General features: G+C 37.1%; 2 protein-coding genes across 3 annotated transcripts; both read right to left on the reverse strand.

Annotated features, from left to right (window-relative positions):
• Positions 1-527: 527 nt before the first annotated feature.
• Positions 528-4,811, reverse strand: LOC143408358 (olfactory receptor 5H17-like). Of its 2 annotated transcripts, XM_076868010.1 has the most exons (2): positions 4,804-4,811; positions 528-1,464 (listed from the first exon to the last, which is right to left on the reverse strand). In XM_076868010.1, the coding sequence occupies exons 1-2, from the start codon at positions 4,809-4,811 to the stop codon at positions 528-530; spliced, it is 945 nt and encodes a 314-aa protein (XP_076724125.1). The 2 variants fall into 2 exon arrangements, with proteins under 2 accessions (XP_076724125.1, XP_076724126.1); XM_076868011.1 differs by lacking the exon at positions 4,804-4,811 and having other exon boundaries at positions 528-1,502.
• Positions 4,812-16,613: 11,802 nt separating this feature from the next.
• Positions 16,614-17,579, reverse strand: LOC143408304 (olfactory receptor 5H8-like). Its single transcript, XM_077110381.1, has one exon. The coding sequence runs from the start codon at positions 17,541-17,543 to the stop codon at positions 16,614-16,616; it is 930 nt and encodes a 309-aa protein (XP_076966496.1). The 5' UTR covers positions 17,544-17,579.
• Positions 17,580-22,914: the final 5,335 nt, after the last annotated feature.

Below are 22,914 nucleotides of genomic sequence, written 5' to 3' on the forward strand. Positions count from 1 at the left end.
CACTATTTCTCAAAAATAGAAAAAAGAAAAAAGAAAAGCCCTTTTCGTGACTGGTAGATTTCCTGGGGTTTTTCTTTTGCTCACTCAAACACAAACCTGCAACCACTCTAGAGCAAATATGGTATGATCCCCTATCTATATAGCACTATTATCTATAAAGAATCATACTTGGGTTCTTTTGAGAGGACGTACACTATATTAATAATCTCTGTAAATATATAAATCTAAATAAATAATAACAATATAAATATCAGTATAAAATAAAAGAACATAAAACTATCTAAAATATTTTCACTTTTTTTGCCTTACTCTAGTATGACATGAACACTTGGATTGATATTTATTGTTTGTCTATGAATAATATAAACAAATATTTAAGAAGTTAATAATGTCTCCAAAATTAACTCATTAATTTTTGAAAACAATAATAATTACAAACCTATTTAGTACTATTGAAAACATCCACAATTTGCCTCCACAATTTGGTGACTGTTTTAATAAAAGGAGAATAAATATTAATAAGAGATCTAAATATTTCTTTTCAGCATTTTTTTCAGGGAATCTATGACCTGTTTGTTTCTCAGGCTGTATATCATGGGGTTTAACACAGGAATTATGACAGTGTAAAACAGAGAAAAGATCATGTCTTGGTCATCTGCTTGTGAAGATGCAGGATGCACATACATGAAGAGAAGGGGGACGTAATATAAAGTCACAGAAAAGAGATGGGCTCCACAGGTAGAGAAGGCTTTCCTCATGCCTTTTTCAGACTTCTTTCTTAAAATTGTAAAGAGAACTAGTGAATAAGAAATAAGAATAGTCACAATGCTAAATACTTGTATTGAGCCAGAGAAAATAAAAATTATTAGATAATTAAGAGAAGGATCAGTACAGGAAATCTTTAACAATGGTATAACATCACAATAAAAGTGATGTACTATGTTGGAATTACAGAAGGTTAATCTGAATAAAAAGCTTTGGTGAATTATAGCATGAAGCAATCCACCTACAAATGATAAAACCAGTAGCCGGAAGCATAGTATATTGGTCATAATCACAGGATACAGTAAAGGCTGACAAATGGCTACATAGCGGTCATAAGCCATTGCTGCCAGGAGAAAGCATTCTGTGGTCACACTAATTGCAAAGGAAAAAAATTGTATCATGCACTGAGGGAGAGAGATCATCTTGCTCTTGTCTAAGAAGTTCATCAGCATCTTTGGGGTCACTGTTGATGACAACCAAGTATCTACAAATGCTAAATTCCCAAGGAAAAGGTACATGGGGATGTGAAGCTGAGGGTCATTCCAGATCAGAGAAATCAGACCAAGGTTTCCCACAAGGGTCATAAGGTATATCACCAAGAAGAGTAGGAACAGGGGGAGTTTCCACTGTGGTTGTTGTGTCAGTCCTCTGAGAACAAACTCTGTCAGCAAAGTTGCATTGTCCTTTTCCATGTCCTCACTGAATGTCACCTGAAATGAAATGAAGTGAATGTAAAAATGTACATGGGAAAGAGAGAATAAAAATTGCAAAAGCATCCTGTGGCAATGATATCAACTTTACAGCAAATGCATCCTCCATCTGCCCCAGTGGCATAGTCGGTGAATGTTTGGGGTCTACAGTAGTAAAAGTGACATATTATTTATGCTCTTTGCCACTAATTGGATCTTTGCATTTGTCTGTCCCTGTCCAGCTCATTCCTTCAACTTCTCTAGCATTTCTTGCTTTGAGCTAATTTCCATTTAATTCAAAATTATTTCTTATCACAATCTTAGAGCCCCCAATAGAAGGGATAAAAGAGAAACCAGAAAATAAAATACTGATCAGAGTGATCCCAAAAGGAAAGGTAAAAATGGAAAAGGAATTTTGTGGACAGAAACCGAAACAACATGAAAAATGAAGAATGGTGCTAAATACAACAGTGAATGATCTAGTGGGATGAGAATTAACAGAGATAATGGAGTGCAGAAATTAAGAAAGTTTCAGTAAGTTTAGACAAAGCAGTTTTTGTTAGGCAATAGAATTAAGTTCAGAGAGTTATTGAAAGTGCATAGAAAACAAGCATCACAACAGTGAAGAAATGGTAAGAGTGCACCCTGAGCTGTGCGCAGAACAGTTGGTGTTTTCATCTGGCATGCCACCAAATATAAAATTTATTTACTGCATAGCACTTCAATTAAAATTTCAAATGAGTCATCAAATGAGACAAGTAGAGAAGAAAAAGGCAGAGGAGAATTATAATAGAAGTGGAAAAAGAATTTGGGGGCCCTGCGGTTGTGGCTCAGGGAAGTGAAGCAATCACTTCACATGTGAGAGGCCCTGCGTTCGATCCTCAGAACCACATAAAAATAAATAAATAAAATAAAGGTATTAAAAAAAAGTTTGGGGTGAGTGAAAAGAAAACAAGAGAGAGGAAGAAAAATGGGTAGAAAATAACAGACACACATGAATAAGCATAAAATGTGAGATTAAAAAAAGGTTCAGCTATCTGGATACAGATGTTTGTCTTAAGCCTGAATTATTCATTAATAGTTGTCAACCAAAGGAATCTTATCCTTTTATTTCTATTCAAAGTTTATTTTTTTCCCTTATGGAATTTTTGTTAAAAATAGAAGATTTAAAATCTTGCTTTAAAACTATTTAAAAGTAATTTTGCTAGTATTACCAAATTTTAAAGTTGCTTTATATTTAAGTATAAGCATAATACTTAAGGTACAGTTTTAATGATTAATAATATTTCATTACATACTCGTAATATGACCAAAGAGTAGGTTTTAGGTAATGTCACCACAAATAGCAACAAAAAAGTAATTCTATGACATAATGGGATGACCATCTGCTTGAATATAGCAATCAATTCTCTACATGAATGTGTACAAAAATATCATGTGATAAAACTAAAATATACATGATAAGACTTTTTAAGTTTCATTATCTTTGTTAGTAGAGTAACTGAAATGAACTTCCTCTAGAAATTCTACTTGTTTAACTTGAGAGTACTTTCCTCCCCCAACAGCCCTTTTAGCAGAATAACATGTAACCAGTTATGGGAACCTAAAAAAGGAATATAAATAAACAGTGGCAATGGTGATAGTTGAGTATACTTTATTTAGAGAGGGATATTCCAGTCAGTTCCTAATCACTAGATAATCAAAAGCAATCACATTCAATTTGTGAAGACTTCTTAAATCATAGGTTCTATAAAGAGCAGTGTAAGAACATTTTTATCTTATTTCTTACCATATGCACAGAAATGATCCAAAATATACTTCAGAAGGTGTGACAGTAGAAAAACTAGTAGAATCTGACATAATTTTCTTATGTACATATATGAAAACAACCCAGGGAAACCCATCTTCATGTATATTCGTCAGAATAAGATCATAACTGGGATAATATGCATTCCATACTTGTACAACTATATCAAAATTGATTCTGTTGTCATACATAACTAACAAGAACTAATAAATTAAAAAATTAATCAGAATATATGGCTCATTAAACACAATGGGTCTTTTTATCAGAATCATCAGAAATATTTTTCATGTAAAAATAAGTACAAATTGAATATTTTAACCTATTTAGAATTATTTAACATCCTAGATGATCAAATAAAGCTATTATAGTTAGATTAACAAGATAATAGGCACATCACTAAAGGAAATTAATAAGTCTTACAGCATTTTTGCTTATTCAGATTTTAGCATAGAAGTGAGTATGAAGATAGTGTACCATTTTCCATTTTACCTGGCTCTTACAAACCCAACCTAAAGTGTTATAAGATAAATGACAATTTCTAATAAAAAAAAGAAAAAGATAACTTTAAAATTCAGAATTTATTTCTATCTTACCAATAAATTGAAAAGAGATTGTGTAAATTCTTTAAAATTATTAGGCTTTATAAAAGAGAAAGAAAATATAGTAGTATAGGATTGATAACAACAAAAGTAACAATTCTTTGCAAACTCACTCATTTCAGGTGTTTAATTTCCCAGTCTCAAGAAAATGCTTATATAAGATTTACTTTGAACAGAGTCAACTAGTTGTATAACTGCGTGCTTTCTTCAAATTGGTATGAATAAAGTTCTGCAATTCCCGAGAGTGCCATTGGGTTCCCTGTAGGACAAGTGAAGTTGTTCTACTGGACACTGTGGATTTGGACAAGTATTAGAACTCTGAGTTGTCCCACTGGTATCACCAACTCTGGAATCGTAAATATCAAGTCACTGTCAACAGTTTTAGTTTTAACAAAAAACAAAAACAAAACAACAACAACAAAAAAAAAAAAAAAAAAAAAAAAACTGGTTGCCTGGCATGTACAGGAGCCTTGGTTTAATCCCCAGAACTACAAAAGAAAAACATTGTACTTTATTACAGTATTGCTATTCCTCACAAAAGGCACTCATGACATGTTTACGGAAACTTCCATTTATACACTATTCCCAGTGTTTTTATTAGTATGTTTCTCAGCTCATTCAAACATGAATTTAAGTGGGTCATCACCTTTTATGAATTCAGAATTCAATCCCAAATAAGTGTTGTTCATGCAAAATGCAATTTAAAACTCCAAACTATTCCTAGCCTCCCTACTTTATGCTGAAACTTGAGGAGAAATCTTATTAGGCAGTTGTTAGTAGTAGCAGCTAAAGAAGACTTTTCAGATACATAATTTGTGAATATTTTCTCAGGGATAGCAATCAGTTTCTCATTCCATAAGACACCAAACTAGTTCTTTCCACTGGTGATATTGTGCTGATTAACCTAATGGGAAAGAAACAGTAATAACCCTAGACTTACCACTTAGACATTATTATGACAAATAGTGGGAAATAAATCAGATAAAATTCTAGAGTCCTTCTATCTCAATGAATTTTCTCATGATTTAGTGATATAAGATACATCAATATATTCCTTCTCAGGTGAAGCATAAGTTATTGCATCTGGCTCCTAAATGAACAACCAAAAATATTCAAAAATTCTAATGAGAAATTTGGATTTTAACGTCATTAATTCCATTTGGGTGTATCACTCTGACCCACTTACAAAGAGATCCAAATGATTGCTACATTTAAGAGGAATTCAAACAGAAGAAGGCTGTGTTCAATCACTTGGGTCATATGATTTGGAGTCCAGTGGTGTTTCAATTGACAATGGCACTTAGGAAAATTTATTGAGCCTGTGGCAAGCCAATTTAGGTGAATAACAATTTAGGATGTTGAAGCAAACCCTGTTTCAGCAAATATTCACTCTCCTTATGAGAAACAGTCATTAGCATGTGATTGAACTTTAGTAAAGGAAATGATTAATCTTGAACTACCAAAAGTTACCTGTGACCTGAGATTCTTATCATGAAATGGATGCTATGTTACCCACCAAATCATATGTTGGGCATGCCATCATCAAACGAAAGTGGCACATATATGTTTGGAACTAATTACAAACTGAAGGGACTATGAAGTTACTTGAGAATATCTAATTTCCACAGTTCCACTTTTGTAATACTGACTTCTCTCTTCCACCTTGAATGTATGGTCAGTTGAAGAGTGTTCTTAGTTGAAGAGTGTTCTTAGTCAGTGTTCTTAGTTGTTCACTTGGTTTTTCAAGGGCACATGGCCTTGAAAATTATATACCAATTATATACCAATGAATTGAGTTATCACTAATGGATTGTCTCAAATGGGGCCTGAATGGAACCTGATTGGAAAATTGCTGATGAGAAAATTTCAGGCAATGTGTGGGCTCACTTGGTCCAGCTGAAGCCCACCAAATAGCTAAGAAGGTTGTGATGATGGAGTTGAAAAGAGACCTCCGGAGACCAATTTCAGAGAACTCAATATACTTTATTATTGCATAGGCAAACCTTTTATGCATAGCTTGTTACTGGGCAAAGTAGCTGAGAGTTGTAATAATCCATGAGCTAGCATCACATTTATGAGCAGCAACCAATGGACTAATAGGAGAGTGGCAGAAAAGCAGAAGGGAAGGAACATGCTGTGCATCTGAGGGAGGCCAGGTTACCATGGTGATGAGGCTGAGCATGGTTAGTGTTCTAACCACAACATCTGAATTCACTGTGCTGAACCCTGAAAGCCCCTCACATAGGCAGCATAGACTGCTTTCCAACTCATGGGCCCAACATTTCCCACTTTGAATTTGCTGCAAGTACCTCAGCAACCATGGACAGCTCTCTGTTCAGCACTAGCTATTCTTTGGCATAATTGTCTAATGATGCAATAAAACACAATGAGTAAGACAGAAAGCAGAACCAATATAATAACATTATAGGGGTAACCAATTTAAAAGCATGTTTTCCCAGTGCTCAGTCAATCCCTGAAAAAAAAGAGGAGGCTGTTATGATAGACACCTTGGTCTCATTGATTTTGACAATGGCCTTAGTGAGATTATGCATAGTCAAAACATAGTTAGTTATGTCCAAGCATCCTTAATATACTGAGAAAAATTGGAGAAGTGTGAGGTTATGTTTTCCGACATAGCATATTGGGGTGACACAAATACTGTGAAATTCAGAGTCACAAGTGAGCCTTTGCAACATAAACAGTATATTTAGTTGTTTTTGGTGGAGATCTAGTTTTTGCTGAATGACTAATATAGCAGTTCATGACAGTTTATTTAAGTCTTTTCGAATGACAAAGACTTCTGCTGTGGTAGTAGACAAATTGTTTACAGCAATGGCAGTCACCAGGGCAATAATCCCAGCGATGATGAGGCCAATTGCTTGCCTTGTCTGGTGCAGAATCTTATTTAGAAGATTCTTCATCTCCATGTCCCATGGACTTCTCCATTCTCTGGACAGGTTCACTAGAAACAAGAATATGGGGTCACTCTGAAGATAAATATATGTTTAGCTTTCATAGAAGGGGTTAGACAATTTGTGAGCCAGCAGGACTATACAAGGGATCTCTGTGTGAATGATATTTATGTCATCAGTACCATTGATTATTAGTATAGCAAAGGGTAGTATAACTATCTGCGCATAGTAGGTATGGGTATAATTTTGGATAAAGGTAAATCCATGGTTAGGGCCTTTTCTCAAAATTGACCCATTCATCTAGCTGGCTGTGGCCTATTTTATGGGCCTAGTGGCCAGCAATATTGGCATGACATATTGATTTCTTGCATAATGGTTGGTAACAGATTGTCCCATGTAGCAGTTACTGCAGTAGCCTATATGATTTTGGGACACATCATGTTGGGGATGCAAATCAAGTCAAGATGGCGCCTGGCACTTTGCCAGGAGGAGTGGTTTGTGAAGCAACGCCAGTGAGCCATTAAGATGATGAGGATTCCTTATTGGCTGACTGCCATATCTAGATGATGTTAATTAAGTTAAGCTGTGTGTAATTAGTTAAGTATATATACCTCTGCTGTCCGGCAGAGAAGCGGCTCCTGTTACCTTGGGTGCCTGCTACTTTGAGTTTTCACTCAGTTCCCGCTGAGTTCACTTGCAATAAAGTAGTTCCCGCTTCAACCTTCAAGTTGCTTGACACCTCTCGGTTATTTTGCCCAGCTGGACTATGGCAACATCAGAGGTATTCCAGGGAGCTGTGCCCACCCAGGTGCCTAGGTATTGTTCTTCCCTGGAGATATTCCTATTATCAAGGAGATAAGGTCTAGATGTGATGCATTGATTCCAGGGAATGTTATCATTATCTGAGGGGGGCTTTCCACAAAGCATCTTATAGCATGTTAGCAGCAAGGTTTTTTTTTTGTTGTTGTTGTTGTTGTTTTTGCATTTGCCATGGGGGGGTATTTATGGCTATTGGCAGCATTAACTATAACTCTAAGGTCAATGAGAGATAGCCCAACATATGACTTGTTATATTTATCTACAATAGTTTCACTAGCAAGAGCAAAACAAAGGGGGTTGTCTTGATTATAGGTCTCATTATCCACTATTGAGAAACAAATTGGCAGAGTAGGCATGGGGATGCTCGTATTCTACTGTATGGCCATTATTTGACAGATAACTCAGGATCAATAAAGTTAGAATTATTGGAAAAGTGTTTAGGTAGGGCTTCTTCCCAATTGGTCACTGCTAAAAGTAGTGGCCTAGCGACCAAAGCCCAATTTACCTGATAGGAAGCTTCACTGCTAGCAGTGAGTGCCACACACAATTGGATCACCATCATAGGCCCAGGGATGAGGTTGCCACCAGGTGAAGGGGCCAATCTGGTAGTTTGGTCAAAAGACTTTAATATCACCCCAGGTTACTTTATGTGAGGTGTGTATGCCTTGTTGAGTCCTTTGTTTGTGAGGGTTTTCCTCCAGTTCCTTCATCTTGACTGGTGGTTCTGGGGGTCCAGGGCTTGACTTTTCTGGCAGGCACCCAGATGGGGTGAGGCTCCTGTTAACAAATGCAAACCCTTGTCCCATTGTTAGGAGGGGGTCCAGACTATTTCATGCATTTGTTATGGGATCCTTTCATGAGACTATAGGCAGATGGGAGGCCTTGTAAGGGGGACCAATGCTTATGGGCTATTGTTTCCGTAAAAAATTTTGAAATTTAAAGAAAATTTTAATGTAAATAAGGTTTTGTTCAAGGCATTGTGAGGGGACTTGGTATAGTTTTTCCCCCTCTGTTTTTGTAGCATGGTCTTTAATTCCTTGTGTATTCTTTCTATGATGCCATGAGCCTGAGGGTATAGGGAATGCCAGTTAAGTGCTTATATGCCAATCGGTTCAAACGACCTGAAATGCCTTGCTGGTATAGATTGGCCTATTGTCAGTTTTAATAGACACAGGAACACCCATGTTTCCAAAACATTTAAGGAGATGGAAGACGACCTCTTTTGTGGTTTCTCCTGTGGAGGCTGTGGCCATTACACAGCCTGAATAGGTATCGATGACTACGTGAATATATCTTAAATTTCCAAAAGATGCATAATGAATGACATTCATTTGCCATAAAGCATTAGATTTTAATCCTTGGGCTTCACTCCAGCAGGTTATAAAGGGACAATGGGGAGAAAGGGTGCACTTTTTTTTTTTTTTTTTGTAGTTTTTGACTGTTTGCAAGCCTCCTTAGTCAGTTCTAGAAATAATTTGTGGAAGCTCTAGGCATTCTTGCCAGAACTGTCCTGTTCCTCCTCACCCCAATAAGTGGAGCTCCTTCTTCCTCTATTATTACCTTGTTCCTGTTTTAGTAGAACTGCCATGGCTGAGGCCAGCAGAGAGGCTTGAGTTGCTTGTGTCTCTATATCCTATGTGGCCAAAATCCAGTCATCAAGGGTGCCATTGCGCACTGGTGCAACAGTGGCCCTATGCTCCCTGTTTAATCCTTCCCGGATTAACTCCTCGGTTAGGGCTTTGTGTCTTAGGCCTTGTATAGAAACTGTACCTCCCCTAGCTGGTAATTTCTTTCGGGCTCTTAAAGCATAGAGCTGCACCTGATCAAAATAATTTGATGGACCACTAGGGGAACTGTAGATTCCCTCTCCCTGCAAGCATTCATCTGGGAGGTTAACATTTGCAGTGTGGTTGCAATCCCCCTGTTGTTCACATGCATCATAGAAAAAGGCCTTCCACGTTAGTTATGTCAAGGGTTCAAGGGAAGCTCTTATCAAGTCTTTCCAATCTTGTGGGACGTTTAAATTTAGACTAAGTGTTTAGAGAACTTGTTCAGCAAAGGGATCCATATGTCCGTCCTCCTTCATTGCCTTCTTAAACTCCTTTAATGTAGCTATGTCATGAGAATACCAGTGCAGTGGTCTCTCAGGGGTAGGTTTGATTTTGACTAAGAATGTAGTTGGCATTTCCTGTTCATAGGCACCTCATGCTTGGTCCCTTGTTCAACATAAGTCTGAGAATGGATTAAGTTCTGACCATGGAGGTCCTGGTCAAGGTGGGGGGGCCTACAAGTCTCTCCCTTTAATCTTCTTTTACTTGTAATTGTTCCATTACATTTGACAAACAGGGGTAAATTTTCTTTGGCTTAATTGTATCTGTCCCTTTTCTGTTTCTTGTGGTTCAAAAGGCTTTGTATCAGAATTTATCTGTGACTCTTTCTCCCTTTTTTTCTGTTCTCCCTTTTGTTCCTCTATCTCTGATGATGAGTGGCCATAACCGGGCAGGGTATTGACCCTTTATACCCCAGAGATTGCTGTATTGCTGTGATAATTGGGAAAAAATGAAGAGGCAGAATATACCCCTGCCTAATTTATCCTTGCCTTGTGTTAACCATAACTTTTTCCCATATACTTGGGTCAAACACATCAGCTGTTCTCATCCAGGAATTGGTATCAACTACTACATCTCAAAATTTATGTGCATCACTTTTATTTAATGTTAGTCCTCTTGCACTAAGGAGAGTAGCCAGCAGCTGTAGCTGCGAGCCCTTAGTAGAGATTGGGAAATTGCCCATCCTTTTTCTATTTCCTCAAGGTCCAACACCTGAATTTACTGGCTTACCTTAGGTCCCTGTTTGGGCACTAGATGTGGGCTCACTCATTCCAGCTAGAGGAGTGTACGGCAATGGAGTCAAAAAGAGATCTCTGAAGACCAGTTTCAGAGAACTCGATCCACTTTATTGTTGCATAGGCAAGCCTTTTATGCATAGCTTGTTATGGGGCAAAGTAGCTGAGGGTCATAATAATCCATGAGCTAGCAACACACTTATGAGTGGCAACCAGTGGGCTAATAGGTCAGTGGCAGAAAAGCAGAAGGGAAGGAACATGCTGTGCACCTGAGGGAGGCCATTGTGCCATGGTGATGGAGTTGAGCATGGTTAGTGTGCTAATCACAACATCTGGATTCAGTGTGCTGGACCCTGAGAGCCCGTCATATAGGCAGCATACGCTGCTTTCCAACTCATGGGCCCAAAGGCAATGTATATGGATAGATGTATATGAATGTGCCAAGATGTTGAGACACTTGTATCCCATATGAATGGACATAAAAAAATAATATCAATAGAGGAGCTGAATCAGCTACTATTATAGTGAAATACCTGAGGTTGTACACTGATAAAGAAACAGATTACAATTTTGGAGACTGAATCCAAATAACATAGAGTAACCTCTGATGAGAGCATCCCCTGTCTGCATGAGGTCATTATGAATGACATCATTATGGCATAATGGGTGAAAGGGCAAGATCATATTCCAGATCAGAAATCAGAGAGAGACAGAGAGGGCCTGGTAACAATTTCTGACATACTCCACCTCTTAAAAGTGCCACCAACCCTTAAAAAAGCTGAAGACCAAGTGTTAAACACAGAAATACTTTAAGGAAACAACATATCTATCTCTACCATAGCCTTATGCCCCTCACCACGTGGTTCAGATCTTTCTTAAAAGTAAAAACAAATTTATTCAACCTCTAATTATCCCAAAGTCATAAATCATTTTTGCCGCAGTCTGGCTGGGCACAATTCAGGAGCCACTTGTCAAAAGAAACAAACTTTATTTTTAGAACCACACACACCAAACAAAACAGCTCCTCAGGAAAAACCTTCAGAGCCCAACTGCCACCACCGGCTTCCCACAAGCCTCTCAACCTCCCCCACTCCTCCTGCTCTTGAGGCCGATTGGCTGGGTTGCATGGGCGGAGCCAAAAAAAAAGTCCCCCAATGAACAGCTCCATGGTCTGAAAGGGCGGGGAAACAGCCCAATGAGCATCACCGCAAAGGAGCCAATCAGCTAGAAGTTGCTGGGGCCGCTGTGAGCCAATCATCAGCTGGCAGTCTGAAAGTTTGCTGGGGCCCCTTCGGCTGTGGCTCTCAACACATTTTATCATCATTCAATAGTCCACGTCCAAACTCAGATGACCATCAAGGTAAATTCCTGTCTGCTGAGAGCCCCTGTAAATTCAATAAGTTGCACAATAATATGATACAAAGGAAACACTTAGTTAAAGCAAGCACCCCTTTTCCAACAGAGAGAAATAAAGCAAGTAGAGATGAAGAATCATCTAAGCTGCACTGAAAACAAACAGAACAAATATTATATCATCCAGCTCCAAATATGGTATGAACACTGAAGTAAGTGATGGGGAGCCCATCCCTATGGCTTTGCTGGTCTTCTGACCCATGGCTATTCTGTATCTGGTGCTTGCAACAGACTAGTTTGACACAATCCTGATGGCTCTACCTTTCTGAATTACCACCGTAGTTCCTATTCCACAATTCAGACATCAACCCATCTGAAGCCCTCTGTTGGGACTTCAACTCTGTAGAAAGTTGCTGCATAATCTCCTATATTTTAATCTGAAATCTTGGTATAATCCACCATCTCCCAATATCTCTGATATTCTGCATACTTGAACAATGAGCTCCACATGGACGTGACAAAGGCCTGACACTAACACGAGCAATACTTTGGTCTGTTTGAATCATATTTGTCATGGCTGTGTAGTGTTTAATTGGAAAACCAGAATCCATAAGTTGTCCTGGGAAACAGAAGCACTCAGAGTATCCCAGGACTCTTTCCCCCAAACATTCTGCTTTGGAAGACTTCTGAGCTGTGATTGAAGACAAGACCCTTAGACATTTGAGATGTCCTCAAGGCATCTTTTCAATTGAACCAATGCAAAGCCAATGAGCTCTTTTTATCTGTTATGGGCTCTTTAGCATGCAGTCACTGACTTTACACTTACAAGTTCTTTCTTCACTCTTTCCATGGACAGCATGAGTATTTTTCCAGTGTATTCATTCTGCTTCTGTTTCCTTCAAATCAGGATGAAAGCAGTCAAGAACATTCTGATAGGCACTCCTGTATTTTGCTCAGAAATTTCCTTCACCAGATAACTAGGCCTAATTATTAAGTTTGATCTTCCACAAAGTCTTAAGGCATACACATAGTTAAACCATGTTCTTTGAAATAAGATATGGGTTCTCAGGGATAAGTTTTTGTTCTCCAGTATTAATAGCACTGGCTGTGAAGAGAAGGCTGTGCTCTGTTGTGAGGTACTCATTACATATGGAACAATAGGTTTCAGGCTTTGCCTAACTCTCACTCTATTTATCTATTTATTTTCTTTTATTTATTTATGTATTTATTTATTAGTTCGAATCAGTTATACATGACAGTAGAAAGCTCTTCAATTCATTGTACACAAATGGAGCACAATTTTTCACTTCTCTGATTGTGCATGAAGTATAGTCACACCATTTGTGCAGTCATACTTGTACATAGGTAAATGATGTCTGTCTCATTCCACCATCTTTCCTACCCATTTGCTCCCACCCTCACTCCTCTTTTGCCCTATCCCCACTTACCCTATTCTCCTCCCGCCATATGGATAAGCATTCACTTTCCAGAGATAACATTCAGCCCCTATTTTTTTGAGATTAGTTTATTTTGCTTAGCATAATGTTCTCCAACTCCATCAATTTACCTACAAATGCCATAATTTTATTATCTTTTAATGATGAGTAATATTTCATTGTGTATATATATACCACAGTTTCTTTATCTACTCATATATTGAAGGGCATCGAGGTTGCTTCCACAGTTTAGTAATTGTGAATTGTGCTGCTATAAACATTGAAGTAGCTATGTAACTGTAGTACGCTGCTTTTAAGCCTATCAGGGATAGACCAAGGAGTGGGATAGCTGGGTCAAATGACAGTTCCATTCCAAGTTTTTTAAGGAATCTTCATACTGCCTTCCAGATTGGTTGCACCAACTTGCAGTCCCACTAGCAATATATGAGTGTGTATTTACCCTGACATCCTTGCCAACAACAATTGTTGGTTGTATTCTTGATAACTGCCATTCTGACTGGTGTTGCATTGCTCTAATTACTAGAGATGTTGAACATTTTTTCATGTATTTGTTGATTGATTGTATTTCTTCTTCTGAGAAGTGTCAGTTCAGCTCCTTAGCCCATTTATTGATTGGATCATTTGTCTTCTTAGTGTTAAGATTTTTGAGTTCTTTATCTATCCTAGAGATTATTGCTCCATCTGACATGTGTGTGGCAAAAATTTTGTTCCAAAATGTGGGCTCTCTCTTCATCTCATTGATTGTTTCTTTTGCTGGGAAGAAGCTTTTTACTTTGAATCCATCCTGTTTGTTAATGTTTTATTTTATTTCTTGCACTTTAGGAGACTTGTTAAGGAAGTCAAGGCCTCATCCAACATGATGAAGATTTGGGTCTTCTTTTTCTTCTATTAGGTCTAGAGACTCTGGTCTAATTCCAAGGTTGAGTTTTGTGCATGGGGAGAGGTAGGGGTTTAGTTTCATTTTGCTGCATATGGATTTCCAGTTTTCATAGTACCATTTGTTGACAAGACTATCTTTTCTTCAATGTATGTTTTGGGTACATTTGTATAATATGAGATAACTGTATTTATGTGGGATTGTCTCTGTGTCTTCTATTCTGTACTATGTCTATAAGCCTTTTCTTGTGCCAATACCATGTTGTTTGTGTTACTATGGCTTTGTAGTATAGTTTCATTTCTGGTATAGTGATGCCACCTGCTTCACTCTTCTTGATAAGGATTGCTTTGTCTATTCTGTGTTTCTTATTTTTCCAAATGAATTTCAAGATTTCTTTTTCTATATTTATAAGGAATGACAATGGGATTACCTTGGTGAATAGGTGTTCCCCTCCATGCAGGTGTGGTATTCCTCTCCATGAGGTGGGTCAGGTCTCTCTGGGGCCTCAGGCACTCTATTTTATAAAGCAGTAGTTTGCCATGAGTGACTAAATTTTGAGTATAAGTGTTAAGGTAGAATGACTCAATATCTTGTTTGTACCAGTAAATAACTACAATCTTCTTAGCATAGCCATAAGATCAAACTGATAAATAAATTAATCATGCCAATAAAAGTTACCACCAATGAACCTATCAAATCAAATCAGAAGTACACAGATACATAGACACATCAAATTCATCTCAGGAAAAACACGGCTATGTGCCTATTGAACATATCAGACCACTAAGTGAGTCAAACTCCATATCAAAGGCCCATAAAAAGAGAAGTGCCTCAAGACTTGACAGGGCAGAATACTGACCCTGTCTCCTGGTCACTTGTTAGGAACCTTGCCCAAAAAATTAACTACAGTGATGAAGCTCAGATCCTCTGTCCTCATGAATGTTTCAATTCATTATGATTTCTCCTACCCATAATGACTACACAGGCCCAATTCAAACTGACATCTCACCTGACACTCTGAAACTGCCATCTTTCAGGACCCTGGCCTAGAATTAGTTCTTGTGCTTTGAGAGTTCTGAGCTTCAAACAAGTTGTTAGGCAGTTCTTAAATTTTGCCTGACCACCTACAGTGGTAGTTCTACTTTGCATTTGCTCTCTGCCTTTGCTCTCAGTTCATCCTCCTAAGGACCTATGATTTCCTTAACACTTTTTTAGTCTTACTCTGTGTGTGTGTGTGTGTGTGTGTGTGTCAAATAATTTGAGTGCTATAGATAATAATAATTAAGATTAGAACAAAAGAATCTATGATTGTCCATCTTACAACCATTTAGAGATACATGAGTATTCAGTGAAATGTCACCGCCGAAAGTTGTCTTGCTTATAAATTTATTGTTATTCAATAAGTTCTAACTTTGTCAGACATAAACATATATGGTCTATGTTAATGAAATAGCTCTCTCTCAATGCATCTGTATTTTACAGTTATCTTTAAAAGACATAGTAATATTATGCTCAAAATGTGGTCTTGGCAAACTATATATTCTATCTCTTTCTCAATATCTCAAACAATAAAATAATGGATATAAAAATGTATAGGAATGAATTTATAACAGAAGTGAGGTGGGATCAAACAACTTGTGTTGATATTTTAGTAAATTTCAATAAAGTTTAAAATGTTGGGTTTATTCTGAAGAATAAAACAGAGTAGATTAATTCATAGACCAAGAATATATAGGAGAAGGAGCAGAGGAATTCAGATTTACTGGGAGGCACCCCAAATGCCTGTTCCATACTTACCCAGACAAAATTGAACCTTGATGGGTTGTATATCCTAGCTTGATGAGTACCTTCTTGTTCAAGAAAAGCTCAATTAGAAAAAGAGCTCTTTAAAAATGTAGAAGAAATAATTAGTAGTCTTACACTACTAATATAATCTCTGGGTCATAAGAATGGGAAAAATAGTAAAATTCCATATAATTGACAGTCAACCCCAGTACAAGGAAAAATTACTCAGTGACAAAAAATAAATAAAATTTTAAAATGACTCAAACATAAGCAGCAACTGAATTCATGAGTCTTGCCTATGTTCAACTAAAAACAAGCCTGCAAACCACTCTGGAGCAACTATGATCTGAGTCTCCAGCTTATACACCTGTATTTGTGTCAAAGATATACTCAAGTTCTTTTCAGAGTATCTACATGAATGTAGCACTTAGCCTATTTATGAATCCTCATTAAAGGACATGCAAATATTAAAATATTTTTATTTGTTTTCTCTTTAAATATCACAGTATGCTTTGAACACTCACCTACATTTTATTATGATATTGAATGACATACAAAAACTTCAAAGAGTTTGCCAGATACTAATGACTAAGTTGTTAAAAAAAATCAACATGCACCAAACAAACAAACAAACAAACACTTCCAAATAGAACTTTTGTAAATTGTTTTGGTAACAAGAAAGTACACTCTACGATGAAAACTAAACTAAACATTTCTTTTCAACGTTTTCATCAATGAATCTATGACTTGCTTGTTTCTCAAGCTGTAGATAATGGGATTTAAAACAGGAATTATAACCATGTAAAATAGAGAGAAGATCATATCTTGATCATTTGCTTGTGAAGATGCAGGATGCACATACATGAAGAGAAGGGGGCCATAGTATAAAGACACAGTAAAGAGATGAGCTCCACAGGTGGAGAAGGCTTTTCTAAGGCCCTTTTCAGACTTCTTTTTAAAAATTGTATAGAGAACAAATGAATAAGAAACAAATATTGTCATAATGCTGAATACCTGAATTGAACCAGAGAAAATAAAAATTAATAGGTAATTAATAGAAGGATCAGTACAGGAAATCTTTAACAATGCTACAATGTCACAGTAAAAGTGATGTATTATGTTGGATTTACAGAATGTTAATCTGAATAGAAAGCTTTCATGAATTAAGGCATGAAGAAAGCCACCTACAAATGATAAAACTATTAGCCAGATGCATAATCTATTGGTCATAATCACTGGATAATGTAAAGGGTGGCAGATGGCTACATAGCGATCATAAGCCATTGCTGCCAGGAGAAAACATTCTGTGGTTACACTGACTCCAAAGGAAAAAAATTGTATCTTGCATTCAGTGAGAGAGATCATCTTGCTCTTGATTAACAAATTGATCAGCATATTTGGGGTCACTGTTGATGTTATCCAAGCATCCAAAAAAGCTAAATTCCCAAGGAAAAAGTACATGGGTATATGAAGGTGAGGATCCCTGCAGATGAGGGCAATCAGGCCAAGGTTACCCAACATAGTGATGAGATAGATCACCAAGAACACCAAGAAGAAGGGGATTTTCCACTGTGGTTGGTGTGTAAGTCCTGTGAGAATAAACTCTGTCAACAAGGTTACATTTTCCTTTTCCATGTCCTCACTTGTTGTTACCTGAAATGAAATGAAGTGAATGTAAAACGAACATACCTTAACTATTGACAAAGTGAAAATATCAGATAGAGTTGAAACGAAACATACACTTGGAAGATTTCCTTTACATTTGTTTATTATGTTATGATTTTTAAAAATTGGAGATAATTGAAGAAATGGCAAAATACAATGATCTCAATTCATGGAATATTCAGAAATAAATAGATCTAAGAAATAAAAAAAATATTCTAAGCATGTGCTGAATTTATGTGGACACTGGAGTGTGCTAGAAAAATCCTGAGTCTGATATATGGTGCGAGCTCAACAGAAAATACCTTTCCCAGTCCAGGACTATGTAATGACTTGAAGCCTGTGAAAAACCTTAAACTTAGATTGTCAGGCAAAAATTATATACTGAAAACTTTTAAGACAATTAGGAGCAATATAAGTTGTCTGTAAAATAATTTTTCTGAAAGAAAAAAGGCTACAAGAAGAAATTGATGTGGGGATCCAAGATGGCGAGCCAGAGAGAGGCAGCTCCATGACCCGGGTCTCAACTAGTGGGAATACTGCTTCTCTGAGAGTGATAGAGGACCACTCCACAGCTCTCCCATGCAGGAATCATGGCAACCATGCCTGCACAGTGCACCAGGCCTCAGCATAAGAGCAGGACTCCAGACTCCCAACTACTTGCCCACAAAGGTCTCATGGGTACCTTAGCAGAACCACTGACATTAGCACCGATGCAGAATTTCCAGATGTCTCTCCCATACAGAACACTCAGCACTACACAGGTGCAGGAACTCCTGCCACCACTTCTGAGTGGATCCCCATCTACCAAAGTGGGGCTCTCCTGGTTGCCTTCATCTTGGGACTCAGCAGCTACTGCCATAATCCCCTATGCACACAGTAGCCTACCTGCACCTGGGGACATTGCACAGGCTCTGAAGACAGCTGACAGCTGCAACACTGCACAGCACAGAGCTAATCTCTGAACACGTTGCACAATGCCATCGCCCAGCTTCCCCCACTCAATCCAACATCCCATCGCTGAAAGCAGCCACCTCCATCTTGGGTCACCTCTATCAGCATCTTTAATTGGGGTAACTACCAGTTTGGAACACTGGATATTCAGGTACCCATAGTTTCAAATTCCTCTCAATCCCCAGGAGCTGCTAACCTGGCATAGTGACTGCTCAATACAAAACAGCCATCTACAACAGATGCACAGTCACCAGGGTGCAATGCACAAGACTTCCAGAGAGAAAGGCTCCTGGTTGGAAAGTAGAAAGGGAGAGGGTTCAGGAGATACACTTTAGAGACTAATTTAGAAGGCAGGAACTGTGAGGTCTACAGGCGAGATGAGGAGATAAGACCCAGAATCCATATCACAGAAGCGGACCACAAAGGAGATCCTTGAGGTGCAGTCTTCCATCAGGACCCGCAGGTGCCATACCCCACCTCCAGGTGCCCTGCTCCCAAGACCAACCCTCACACCCTGGTATCCCCCACCATCCTGAGGGCGGAGATACTGGCTAAGAACAGACAACCTCACCTATTGGATGAGAAGGGAAGCAGGAAAGATACTGATATACAAACAACATGAAAAGACAAGGGAAGAACATGCCCCCAAACAAATCAAGATACTACATTATTAGAATCTATGGCCAGCACAGCAGAAGAAATTACAGAGAAGGAGTTCAGCAATGTACATAATTAAAATATTCTGTGAATTAAAGGAAGATATCAGAGAGCAAATACAGGCAGTAAAAGATAATTTTGATAATAATAGTGTAGACCACACAATGAAGACAGTAAGAAACCATGAGCAGAACATTTAAGAAATGTGGGATAGCATAACAAGATCAAATTTAAGAGTTATTGGAATAGAGGAAGTCATAGATTTCCAAATCAAAGGAATGAACAATGAAATAATATCAGAAAATTTCCCAAATATGAAGAATGAATTGGAAAACCAAATACAAGAGGCTTACCTAATGCCAAATGTACAAACTCACAACAGATCTACACTAAGCCACATTATAATTAAAATGCATAGCATAGAGAATAAGGAGCCACAAGAGAAAGGAATCAGATTACATATGGGGAAAGCCAATTAGGTTATGTGCAGATCTTTCAGCCCAGATCCTGAAAGCAAGAAGATCCTGAAACAACATATATCAAGCCCTGAAAGAAAATGGATGTCAACCAAGAATCTTTTTTTTTAAGAGAGAGAGAGAGAGAGAGAGAGAGAGAGAATTTTTTAATATTTATTTTTCAGTCTTCAGTGGACACAACATCTTTATTTTATTTTTATGTGGTGCTGAGGATCGAACCCAGCGCCCCACACATGCCAGGCAAGCACGCTACCGCTTGAGCCACATCCCCAGCCCAACCAAGAATCTTATATCTAGCAAAATTAAGCTTTAGATTTGATAATAAAATAAAAATCTTTCATGATAAATAAAAGTTAAAAGAAAGCCTGCACTATAGAACATCCTTGGCCAAATATTCCAAGAAGAGGAAATGAAAAACAATGATGAAAATTAGCAGAGGGAGTTATTTTCCTAAAGGAAAAACTAATCAAAGGAGAAACCAAATCAAGTTAAATACCAAAAATAAACAAAAATGGCTGGGAATACAAATCACGTCTCAGTAATAACCCTAAATGTTAATGGCCTAAACTCACCAATCAAGACATAGACTAGCAGATTAGATTAAAAAAAAATATGCTGCTTCCAAGAGACTCATTTCACAGGAAAAGTCATACACAGACTGAAGGTGAAAGGTTGGGAAAAATCATACCACTCACATGGACTTTGGAAGCAACCAAGGGTTTTCATCTTCATATCAAATAAAGTAGATTTCAAGCTAAAGTTAATAAAAAGGGATAAAGAAGGTTATTTCATACTGCTCAAGGGACCCATACACCAACAAGACATAACAATTATAAATATATATGCCCTGAACAATGAAGCATCTGTGTTCATCAAACTATTCTCAAGTTCAAAAGTCAAACAGATCACAACACAACAATTTGGGGGGACTTTAACACATCTCTTTCACCACAGGATAGCTCTTTCAAACAAAAGCTGAACAAAAAAACTATAGAACTCAATAATAAAATCAATAACTTAGACTTAACTGACATATATAGAATATTTCATCCTTTGACAATCTAATACACTTTCTTCTCAGCAGCACATGGATCCTTCTCTAAAATAGACCATATATTATGCCACACAGCAACTCTTAGCAAATACCAAAATGAAGAGATACTACCCTGCATTCTATCAGATCATAATAAAATAAAATTAGAAATCAATGATGAGATAAAACATTAAAAACACTCCAACATCTGGAGACTAAGTAATATGCTACTTAATAAATAAGAGGTTGCAAAAGACATCAAGGAGAAGATTAAAAAAAATTCTTAGAGGTAAATGAGAACACTAATACAAAATATTGAAATCTCTGGGACACTATGAAGGCAATACTAAGGAGAAAGTTCATTGCATTGAATTCATTTCTTAAAAGAAGAAAAAGTCAACAAATAAATGACCTAACATTACATCTCAAAACCTAGAAAAAGAATAACAAACCAACACCAAAAGCTGTAGAAGACAGGAAATAATTAAAATCAGAGGGTCTGGGGATGTGGCTCAAGTGGTAGCATGCTCGCCTGGCATGAGTGTGGCCCGGGTTTGATCCTCAGCACCACATACAAACAAAGATGTTGTTTCGGCCGAAAACTAAAAAAATAAATATTAAAAATTCTCTCTCTCTCTCTCTCAAAAAAAAAAAATTCAAAGCTGAAGTCAATGAAATTGAATCAAAAGAAACAATTGAAAAATTTGACAAAACAAAAGTTGGTTCTTTAAAAAATAAATAAAATTGACAAACCCTTAGCTACACTAATGATGAGAAGGATGGAGAAAACTAAAATTATTAACATATGCGATGAAAAAGGAAATATCACAACAGACACTACAGAAATACAGAAAAATAATTACAAATTATTTTGAAAACTTATACTCCAATAATATAGAAAATATCAAAGGTATCAACAAATTTCTAGAGGCATATGAGTTGCCCAAATTGAATCAGGATGATATACACAATTTAAACAGAACATTTTTAAGCAAGGAAATAGAAGACTCCATCAGAAGCCAACCAACCAAGAAAAGCCCAGGACCAGATGGATACACAGCTGAGTTCTACAAGACCTATATAAAAGAACTAATACCTATACTCTACAAATTATTTTGTGAAATAGAAAAAGAGGGAGCACTTCCAAACTCATTTTATGAGGCCAGTATCACCCTGATTCCAAAACTAGGCAAAGGCACATCAAAAAAAGAAAACTTCAGACCAATATCTTTAATGAACATAGATGCAAAAATTATCAATAAAATTCTGACAAATTGAATACAAAAACATATCAAAAATATAGTGCATCACAATCAAGTGAGGTTCATCCCAGAGATGCAAGGTTGATTCAACATATGGAAATCTATAAACATAATTCACCACATCAATAGACTTAAAGATAAAAATCATATCATCTCAATTGATGCAGAAAAAGCATTCAACAAAATATAGCTCCCATACATGTTCAAAATACTAGAAAAACTAGGAATAACAGGAACATACCTCGACATCACAGAAGCCATCTATGCTAAGCGCCAGGCCAACATCATTCTAAATGGAGAAAAATTGAAAGCATTCCCTCTAAAAATTAGAACAAGACAGGGCTGCCCTTTTTTCACCACTTCTATTAACATAGTTCTTGAAACACTGGCCAGAGCAATTAGACAAATGAAGAAAATTAAAAGGATATGGATAGGAAAAGAACTCAAATTAGCACTATTTGCTGAGGATATGATTCTATAACTAGAAGACTCAAAAAATTCTACCAGAAAACTTCTAGAACTAGTAAATCAATTCAGCAAAGTAGCCAGATATAAAATCAACACCCATAAGTCAAAGGCATTTCTGTATATCAGTGACAAATCCTCTGAAAGGGAAATGAGGAAAACTGCCCCCATTTACAATGGCCTAAAAAAAAGGAAAGAAAAAGAAGGAAAAGAAAATACTTGGGAATCAATGAAAGAGGTGAAAGACCTCTATAATGAAAACTACAGAATGCTAAAGAAAGAAATCATAGAAGACCTTAGAAAATGGAAAGATGTACCCTGCTCTTAGATAGGGAGAATTAATATTGTCAATATGAAGATACTACAAGAAGCACTATACAGATTTAATGCAATTCTAATCAAAATCCCAAAGGCATTCCTTATAGAAATAGAAAACATAGTCATGAAATTCATCTGGAAAAATAAGAGACCCAGAATACCTAAACCAATACTCAGCA

Source organism: Callospermophilus lateralis, chromosome 10 (genome assembly GCF_048772815.1).
Source record: "Callospermophilus lateralis isolate mCalLat2 chromosome 10, mCalLat2.hap1, whole genome shotgun sequence".
In the NCBI taxonomy this organism is placed as follows: Eukaryota; Metazoa; Chordata; class Mammalia; order Rodentia; family Sciuridae; genus Callospermophilus; species Callospermophilus lateralis.

Bases quoted from the DNA above. Each gene is read 5' to 3' on its own strand.
- LOC143408304 (XM_077110381.1), bottom strand. From the start codon at position 17,543: ATGGAAAAGGAAAATGTAACCTTGTTGACAGAGTTTATTCTCACAGGA.